This window comes from Seriola aureovittata, chromosome 18, assembly GCF_021018895.1.
Source record: "Seriola aureovittata isolate HTS-2021-v1 ecotype China chromosome 18, ASM2101889v1, whole genome shotgun sequence".
Lineage (NCBI taxonomy): Eukaryota > Metazoa > Chordata > Actinopteri > Carangiformes > Carangidae > Seriola > Seriola aureovittata.
In genome coordinates, this window is record NC_079381.1 from 23,228,504 (window position 1) to 23,238,212 (window position 9,709).

The 9,709-nt window shown below is 44.5% G+C and overlaps 1 protein-coding gene across 2 annotated transcripts; it reads right to left on the reverse strand.

Moving 5' to 3' along the window:
- Positions 1–203: 203 nt before the first annotated feature.
- On the reverse strand, positions 204–8,987 carry grk5 (G protein-coupled receptor kinase 5). Of its 2 annotated transcripts, XM_056402777.1 has the most exons (16): positions 8,731–8,986; positions 7,648–7,737; positions 7,415–7,527; positions 6,683–6,760; positions 6,462–6,559; positions 6,282–6,374; positions 6,023–6,086; positions 4,271–4,411; positions 3,745–3,935; positions 3,632–3,669; positions 3,019–3,108; positions 1,923–2,131; positions 1,692–1,829; positions 935–1,072; positions 726–857; positions 204–634 (listed from the first exon to the last, which is right to left on the reverse strand). In XM_056402777.1, exons 1-16 carry the CDS (start codon positions 8,780–8,782, stop codon positions 542–544), a joined length of 1,758 nt encoding a protein of 585 aa, XP_056258752.1. In that variant the 5' UTR covers positions 8,783–8,986; the 3' UTR covers positions 204–541. The 2 variants fall into 2 exon arrangements, with proteins under 2 accessions (XP_056258752.1, XP_056258753.1); XM_056402778.1 differs by lacking the exon at positions 935–1,072 and having other exon boundaries at positions 8,731–8,987.
- Positions 8,988–9,709: the final 722 nt, after the last annotated feature.

Below are 9,709 nucleotides of genomic sequence, written 5' to 3' on the forward strand. Positions count from 1 at the left end.
CTGACGGCTGGTTTTAAGGCTCAGTTTCTGAATACAGGCTGTGTGCATTTCTCTGTGGACTGAGGCTTTGATACTTTCACAGTATTAATATAGAACCTATCTTCTATACACTACGGCAGGTTATGGTCATTGTGTGACGTGAATTGTGAGCAGTTGCATATTTGTTTTATTTAAAGGATTTCAGACGCCGACAAAAGCAGAAATTAGAGAAGACAATCTTAATATTTATTAACAGATACAAAGTTTTTTGGGAATCACTGGATTAAAAACACGGTTTATTTATGGCTCATACGGCTGGTGAAATTAGTTGCAGTATCTTCATGTTTCAAGCATTTTGTATCAAAATTCAAGGACTTCAACGAAAAGCTAGCTGTCTTTAAAATGGATGGAAATGAGAGTTGGTGCGTGTGTGTAACTGACAGTAAAATGAAACAAGTGCTATAACATGGAGAAGAGTACAAACACAGGTCCGCCTCCGTTGTCCTTGGCAGCTACAGTGGATGGATGCTGGTTGTTTTTAGTGTCTGTGCTGTGACGGTGTTCAGAGCGCGGTGCTGAGCAGTCCTGACTTCATGTAGGTTTCACTGGACACCAAACCCTGTCTGCTGTCGTCTGATGAGTCTGCAGGTTGCTGCTGCAGGAGAGCGAGCAGAGAAACGTTTCAGGCTTTCATGCAGCTGTAAAGAAACAGTGACAGTGTTGGCAGCAGTGGACTGTGTTCTTACATGTCGGCGGAAGATTCGGTCCAGCAGGCTGCGTTTGGGGTTCTCGGGGGTCTGGGACCAGTCCAGGTCTGGGGATCGAGACCCGACGGGGCCAAAAATATTCAGCTCCCTGAAACATCCCATCTCTATCATCTACAGGGGAGAGAGAGTCAGATGTTAAGGCTGTTGTTTCTTTCAGGGCAGGTGATGTAACCTGTGAGTGGCCACACCTCATTTTGCCAGCTGTTAGGAACGCTGCCCGTGTTGAACTTGGAGTAGAAGTTGCTGTCGGTGTCGTCCAGGACGACGCCCTTCACGGTGGAGAACTCCTCGATGTCCTGCACATCACTGCAGTACACCTGTCTGGGCTGGAGCAGGAAGCGCAGACCCAGAGCCACTTTATCACAGCGTATGGTTTCTCAACGGAGCATTGTTATGGATTATATTATCATTATTATGTATATCAAAGTGCAAATTAGCTCCGCCTCAAACAGCTACAACATTAAAATGCTGGAAAACCACATTTTATAAAAAGTTTATGAGCCAATAAATCTACAGTTTCTACAGTAATTTAAAAGAGAAATGTTAATCTGCAGAGTTCACAAACTGACACAAAGCAGCTCATGTTAAAGGATTCAGACCAGTTTCAAAGAAGAACTGGATTTCTAATTAATGGCTTATTATGACCAATCTATACAGACTAATTAAATGAGTTATTAGCTATTGATTAACAAGCTTGAAAGGTTTAGATGTGGCCGTTCATTCAAGGATGTTTCTCTGGAAATCAACATCTGCTCACAGACAGAACTGTCTATTGTTCCTGTATGATTAGGACCAAATTATATAATAATAATTATTATTATTATTTTTCTCAAGAAAAATCTCCTCAATTATTAGAAAATGAACCAGAAAGATAAAATGTTACATCCCTCATCCATCCAAATCTTCTTATAACTATAATAGTTGGTAAATCGTTGGGTTTCTTACATCAGGTTTAAACGGCGGCTCGACGAGTCCCGCCTCCAACATCCTGAAGTTGATCTGCTGGAAGAACGGATGTGACTGTACCTCTCCCCCCTTTGCGCCCTGACAGCCCAGCCTCAGCTGCGGGTCTTTAGTCAGCAGCTACAACAGGAAATAAAACCTGTTAATGTCTCAGGTAAAAGAAAGACGTATCGCGTATGTGAAAGTTTCCTGCTGTGATTCCTACGAACTCACCGAGGAGCAGAGGGCTTTCACCTCCTTGTAGAACTTGTCGTTGTATACCTCCTGCTCCGTATGAATCCTCCTCTCCATCTCTGTGGGGTGAGGATGTTCTCCTCGCACCCTGAACGGCGGTTTCCCTGCCGTCATTTCATAAATGAGACAGCCGAGGCCCCACCAGTCTGCGCTCATCCCGTAGTAGTCGTGGCTGATCACCTCGGGGGCTGAAATCAGGACGTCAGTGCTTGAAGATTTTGTTATGTACTTGTAGATATAGTTTGTTTGTTTTATGGCGTGTGCGTGTGCAGATGATCTTTAGTCGTGCAGGTTTACGTCCCATCAAACACCAGTTTTTTTTGTATTTCCCATCAGGCCCCAGTAACGGTAATCTGGGTCAGCAGCTCAGTGAATCCACCACTTTAGTCCAAACTGTAAATAATGTCTCTACAACTAGTGGAAGGATTTGAATCCTAATGTTGGAACTGTGCAGAAAGAACAAGTCGTAGATAGTTCATGACTTAGTCTTAACCAAACCTCCAACATCTAATTCTTTCTAATCATCAGCAAAAGCAAATGAAATGATTGTGTGTTTCCATCCTCTGCTGTAATGTGAATATATACACGTTCGGTTACAGTCTCTTCATTGGTCCGTTCACTTTTTCACTTCCTGTATTGATTTGAGAAGAATTCACACGAGTCAACGAGACTATAAATACGCCAGTGTCTGCAGCCAGCTGGATTAACTTCAACTGCGACAACGTCACAGCAACAACAACCTCCTCAGACAAAGTATTTATATCACATGCTTCATGTACGTCGTCATTTATTCTGGGAATGTTTCCATTACACTCTGTCATCACATTTCTTTTCATCAATACAACTTTTCCATCTCGACGTGCAGAAACTTTAGTGATTTTCCACAGTTTTATGGATAAAACATGTGGATGGAAACACACTGAGGAAAGTCAACAAAATAAGACATTAGAGTTCAACCTGCAGACTTCCTGTGCAGCTCTCTGACGGCTGCCACGCTGCTTTACACCCTCTGGCCGATTCCTGCATTTACTGCCCCCATAGAAAAACTAATAATGTGAGTCACATACATACATACCCATATATCCGTGCGTGCCCACCCTGCCTCGCACCAGACTCCCCTCAGACAGCCTCACGGCCAGGCCCAGGTCCGAGATGCGGATGTGTCCTTGGGGGAACAAAAACAAAAGAGAAGAATCCGCTGAACTGGTTTTGTGGTTGAGATTTCTTGCTGTTATGACGCACTTTCCCTTTTCTTCCTTATCAATCCCCCCCCCCCCAGTTGTGGTTTTTGGCACCAGTACAGGAAGTGTGTGTTGAGCGCTGGGACCGGGGCTTTGTAGTAACACTCAGACATGTTAAACAGGTGGTTCCAAGAACAAAACAGGTGCAGAGGTTTCTTAAAATAGACTCCACCACACCTGACTCCCACAGGCTTTCGCTTCCTCAACCCGCCTTTTGTTTGTATCCATGTCAAAATACCATCAGCGCTGCTTCCTCCTCGAGAACAGGTATGTGAGGAATGAATCTGATTGGCTGACGCATTGTTTGGCTGAACTCAATCTAGTCAAATTTTAGAGCTAAAAATATCCTCGTCAGAAGCTGCTGTTACAGATGTCATCAGGTTCTGTGACAGAACAGAACCAGCTGCTCATTGTTCACTCATCACCGGTAATTGCGGAGCTACGTACCGTGGTCGTCCAGCAGGATGTTTTCTGGTTTCAGATCCCTGGAACATCAAACACAACATTAGATTCTGTTCCAGGAGAGTAAAGATGTGATGTCACATGTTTCCGGTACTGACCTGTACAGTATCGACTTCTGGTGCAGGTGGATCAAACCGCAGCAGACCTCTGCGGCGTAGAAACGGACCCTGCCTCTCTCCAGGCCCGGCACGCCAATGTTGTAGATGTGAAAACTCAAGTCGCCGCCGCTCATCATGGTCAGCACCATGCAGAGCGCGTGCTTGGTCTCATAGGCGTACGCCAGATTCACCTTGACACAGAGGGACGAAGTTTAAAGCTTATTACTAGTATATATATTAGTAAATAGTTTATATCACAATTTAAAACTTTAAAATTCACTTAGTAAAACATGAGCAGCAGATAAACATTTAGTTAATTGATTATATCACAATTTAATGGAGTTGTGCAGAGATACAAGGACATTTTAAGTGTTTAAAATGATTATTATTATATTGTTTAAGCAGCAGTTTCCACGGACAGGTGTGCACAGGAGGAGGAGTCAGAGCTGTTAACGAACACCTCAGTAAACACTTAGATCTGCTGACCCTCACATCACAGTGTGATATAAACCGCTGTAAGTCTCACCACAAATCGACTGTCCAGCCCCTCCAGTATCTGTTTCTCATTCAGAGCCATGGCCTCTCCCCGCCTCTTCTTCACGTGGGTCTTCTCCAGCTTTTTGCAGGCGTACATCATCCCTGTGGCTCGCACCTGACAAGCCCACACCTGGAGGCGAGACGCAAGGTGAGCAAAGACACTCCAACAGACCGTGTGACTGAAAGCTGAGTGTGTGCAGAGCAACACACACACACACAGCAAATGAATTGTTAAATTTAAAAGAGTTTAAGTTTTGCATTTCCATTAAAGTTTGAAGAGACAGATTTAAAAAGACGAAGCAGCAGAGGCCGAGATGTCCAGACCTTTATTCTGTAACATGGGACAAGCTCCAACAAATACTGGATGATGGAGAGATAGAGAGATAGGTAGATAGGTAGATATGTAGGTAGGGAGATATAGATAGAATATTCTGAATGTTTTAAACTAAATGATCTTAAAAAACTCCTTTTAATTCCTTTTTTTCTCATATTAAGGCCAAAGCCAATAAGAGGAACTTTTTTGTTTCCTGTCTCAGGCTGATTGCATGTTGGCAGATCACCTCCATCAAATAAACAGCTGGTTAGGACAGGAAGAATTACACGGAGCGAGTCAGAGACAGGCGTTTAAACGGGGTCTCTCTCCTTCCTGCATGCAGCAGCAGCTGGAGCAGCAGCTGGAGCAGCAGCTGGAGCAGCAGCAGCTGGAGCAGCAGCAGCTGGAGCAGCAGCAGCTGGAGCAGCAGCTGGAGCAGCAGGAGCAGCAGCAGCTGGAGCAGCAGCAGCAGCAGCTGGAGCAGCAGCAGCAGCAGCTGGAGCAGCAGCAGCAGCTGGAGCAGCAGCAGCAGCTGGAGCAGCAGCAGCTGGAGCAGCAGCAGCTGGAGCAGCAGCAGCTGGAGCAGCAGCAGCAGCAGCTGGAGCAGCAGCAGCAGCAGCAGCTGGAGCAGCAGCAGCAGCAGCAGCTGGAGCAGCAGCAGCTGGAGCAGCAGCTGGAGCAGCAGCAGCAGCAGCAGCTGGAGCAGCAGCAGCAACAGCTGGAGCAGCAGCAGCAGCAGCAACAGCTGGAGCAGCAGCAGCAGCAGCAGCTGGAGCAGCAGCAGCTGGAGCAGCAGCAGCAGCTGGAGCAGCAGCAGCAGCAGCAGCAGCAGCAGGAGCAGCAGCAGCAGCAGCAGCTGGAGCAGCAGCAGCAACAGCTGGAGCAGCAGCAGCAGCAGCAACAGCTGGAGCAGCAGCAGCAGCTGGAGCAGCAGCAACAGCTGGAGCAGCAGCAGCAGCTGGAGCAGCAGCAGCAGCAGCAGCTTGTTAACCAGCTAAGAGGAGAACAGATGTTGGATGCAGCTGTACAGGTTGTAATGCTGCGTTACTGACTGGTTACAAGAAGCTGAAAATAGGGGAATGAAATGTGTGTGAAATGAAGCTGTCGGTATGCAGCCCTGCAGGTCCTTTTGCTTTTATTCGCTCAGGTTTTGCGATATCGATCTCTGACAACAGATTTAACAGGAACAACTTTCATCTGAAGAAACCTGAGTTTCTATAACAACAGTAGTAAACACTAAATAAAATCCCCCTCCTCTCCAAAGTCGCGTGAGTGAAGATGAAACCAAAACCATCTGTGTTTGAAGTTGCCATCAGGTGTAAATGAGAATATGTGTTTTTTATCTTTTATTATTTTGGTGAATTGACTCTTACAGTAATGTCCATAAGAAACTGGTGTTGTCACTGATGTGATGTGCTGCAGTCTTACCTCTCCAAACCCTCCTTTCCCCAGCAGTCTGTACTGTCTGAACGTCTGCTTGCTGATTGGCTGCCTTCAAGAGAAAGAGGTTGTTTTCATTCTCAGCGGGTCTTTTTTTTTCCCTCCAATACAAATCTGTGAGCTAAATGTGGCACAGAGTCAACAGTAATTGCAGTGGAGTGTATTATGTACAAGCAGATAAACCAGCTACTCAACCAACCGCTGATCTGTCACACGGTGTGTTTCCTCAGAACACACACATACTGACCTCTCCAACATCTTCCACTGCAGGAAACGGTCAAAGAACATGCTCTCCTGGTACAGGACGAAGGGCTCTCCGCAGAGGTATCTATGCAGGTCTCTGCTCCCATTAAATACAGAGGTTACACATTATTCCCCCCGCAAACATATGCACACAGTAGGAGGAGTGTGGAGGGGTTGCACTTACTCCCTGCAGTCATGAAAGACGTCGCCACAGGGATTGAGCTCCAGACTCTGGATGCAGCTCTGTTCATGCCTCAGCACGATGGAGACGCGCTGATTGGACTGAGGAAACATGGATGAGTTAGAGTTAAAACAGCAGCATTTATTACTGCATGATCCAAAGATTCATAAACATGAATATTTGTGAAGAAGCGAAGACGTGTGTTTGGACTGTAGTTGTCAGACCTGATTCATGAGGAATCTCTGAATGATGCTGAAGCCAAAATCCATCCGCTCCTCGTCCGACTTTGTCTCAAAAGTGTCCTAAAGGAGACAAAGAGGAAACACATCCACATGTTACAGTTTCGCACTGACCACATCCTGCGTACTGAGACCTCAGGCTCAGAAACCTGCATGTTTGACTAATATCAGACGTTTAATTACTAAAGCCAAATATACAGCAGCTATTACATGTTCACTGCAAAGAAACATGTCTGTTCTTTAACTTCGTCCTGCTAATTATCACCGTACTTCATCCAGATGTTGGCCACTCTGTCATAGTTTTTCCTTTGTTGTTAATTTGATTACACAGACTTCTGCTCCTCAATATAATTTAAAGGTTTCGTACAGTATAAAGGTAGATGTCCGTTTTATTTTTGTAAAATGAACCAGTGTTTCCTGTGACCATTAGTTGCTCCTTTATCATTTTTTTCTAATCATTTCCTTCTACTTCTTCCCGCTCCCTGCTCGTATTGTGTTACACACTGAGAACACAGTGTGACTGAACTCCATTCAAAAACTTTTCCCACCGTTTCTCCCACAGTTGATCTGCTGCTTCGTCATCTTTAATACTTCTTTGTGTGTTTCTTCTAATTGTTTACTGCACTTTGACTTTTTTTTTTAGCTTTAAGTTGCTTTGCTTTTCTTATAGTAGGAATCCTATGAATCATTTTTATGAATCATCAGTTTTGATTGTACCAAAGCATCCTGGAGGGAAATGTAGTTCTGCAGGTCGGGACGACTCCGACAGAAGAGCTGGAACAGCTTCTTGCCGATGGGCTGCTGCACACACAGACTGTGGTAGTCTCGTTCTGACGGAGGAGTTAAAACATGATGTGAAATCACATGACGAACCACATCATCTAATGACTTCAAATTAAAACACACACACACACACACACACACACACACACACACACACACACACACACCTATGTTCATGGCCAGGTCCACACACTGACTGATGTGAGGAAAGCGAAGCATCTCTCTCCATTTGCATCTCCGGCCTTTGCTCCCTCCGCCTGCAGGGTCAGACAGACAGACAGACAGACAGACAGACAGACAGACAGACAGACAGACAGACAGACAGACAGACAGACAGACAGACAAACAAACAGGGGGAATAAACCCTTATAGGTTGTAATGTTGCAGAAATACATGACCAAGAGGGATGATGAAAGACTGACACGTCTATCAGCAGGATGTCATACACACATGCACGCGTACATGCGCGTCCGGCCCGTCAGGTTTCAGACTACAGTGAATGAACTATTAATAGCTGTGGAGCAGGTAGGTAAAGCCTGTGGGACCACATTACTCTGCAACTTACTTTCAAACTTAAATAGCCACACTGCTGCTTGAAGATTACATCTGATGTTCCCCTTCACACAGTTTTACCAACTCACACGTAACAGCACATTGTTTCAGGGAGATTTTAGTTCTTCACTTTACTAAGAACTGATAAGTTTCTAATCTGTGCTGTGAGTGGCTCTGCTCTGTTCAAACAGCCCCGGAGGGTAAATTCACTGAGGGTAAATTCACTGAGGGTAAATTCACTGAGGGTAAACAGTGACTAAACTCTGAGACAGAATAAAACCAGTGTTGGCATGGATTCATAAGAGATGTCTAAGGAGCTCATCAATCAGTGCACTTGATTTATCTGATTGGTTTTTTTTTTTATCAGTTTCATCATTCATCATCTGTCAACACCTCATTGTTTACGGAAGTCCTCAGATCACCCGACCAAAAACAACGACTGGAGAATCAGCTTCACCTGTGATCCTGACAAACTTTATTCAATGAAGTGTGGAAGGAAAATTTCCAAATTCAAAGTCCAGAAACCGTCTGTGTTATTGATGTAAAACCACATGCTCCACATGTATTGATAATAACAGGCAGCTCATCCTTTGACATCCTGCTACTTGTCATTTTGTCACATTGGCTCATTAAAAGAACTGAGAAAATTAAGTTTCACAAACATTTCTGACATAAATTCATGAGAAATCATCTCTTACCTTCCCTGGCTTTAACCAGAGCACTATTTGCCACCATGCTTTCAATCTCCATGGAAGGCTTTGTGTCTGTTCCAAAAGTTGCCCCTGTCTATTTGTCCCAAAACAGCAACCCACACATCCAGTCTTCATGCACTGACTGTAATAGAAGCCACAGCTCATCGGCAGCCACAACAAGCAGCAGCAGTCCAGTCGGTTGAGTTGCAGTCGGTGGTGAGGTGTGTCTAACCTGCAGCGCCTGTGACTCACTAATGAATGGAGATGCAGGTGTTTGTACTTTTTGTGTGACAGTGTTCGCTGGGACGCGACACGTCACAGAGGCGGAACGAACATCGCTCATCACCCAGATGTGAGGATAAACAGCCTTTTTTAATTCAATGTTTCTGCTAGGTATGTCGATTTTTCTATTTTTATATAAAGCAATTTAATTGAATTTTATTGAATTTTATTCTATTCGTTGTTATTTTTTATTTTCTGCCCAGCTGCTGTAAATGTAATAAATTGATTAATGAAATACTGTAGTGTACAATTACAATCAACTATTTAAAATCAATAAATAGTTGTGGATGAAGTTAAAGCTGAATTTCACTGTCATACGTAAGTTTGCTTAATAAAAAGAAGTAGTTGAATCAACAGCAACAGAATCTTTAGTAACAAATCTTCACACACAAATATTAACATTAACATTTGAAACCTCTCTCTCCCTCCAGGTGACAAAGAAGCTGCTGGTGCTGCCGGGGTCAGCTTTCCAGTTTCCACCTTCACCACTTCAGCCCAGGTACATGCGTTTGTCTGTATTATCATTTCCTGCAAACATAAAATTCATTTTTGATCCAAAACCTTTTTCCTCAAGCCAGTAACAAGTACTTCCAAGCTCCTGGCAACACCTGCCAGACAGAGCAGGAGGAAGAGCGAGTTGTCTTCCCTCCCAGAGACCAGGAGAGGCAGCCCAGGTGACAGTTTATCAGATGTATATTAACAC

Excerpts from the sequence above, each read along its gene's own strand:
- grk5 (XM_056402777.1), bottom strand. The coding sequence starts at position 8,782 with ATGGAGATTGAAAGCATGGTGGCAAATAGTGCTCTGGTTAAAGCCAGG. Across the intron at positions 6,087-6,281 it reads CAGTGGAAGATGTTGGAGAG|GCAGCCAATCAGCAAGCAGA; the intron begins GTCAGTATGTGT and ends TTTCTCTTGAAG. Across the intron at positions 635-725 it reads ACCGAATCTTCCGCCGACAT|CAGCAACCTGCAGACTCATC; the intron begins GTAAGAACACAG and ends GCTCTCCTGCAG.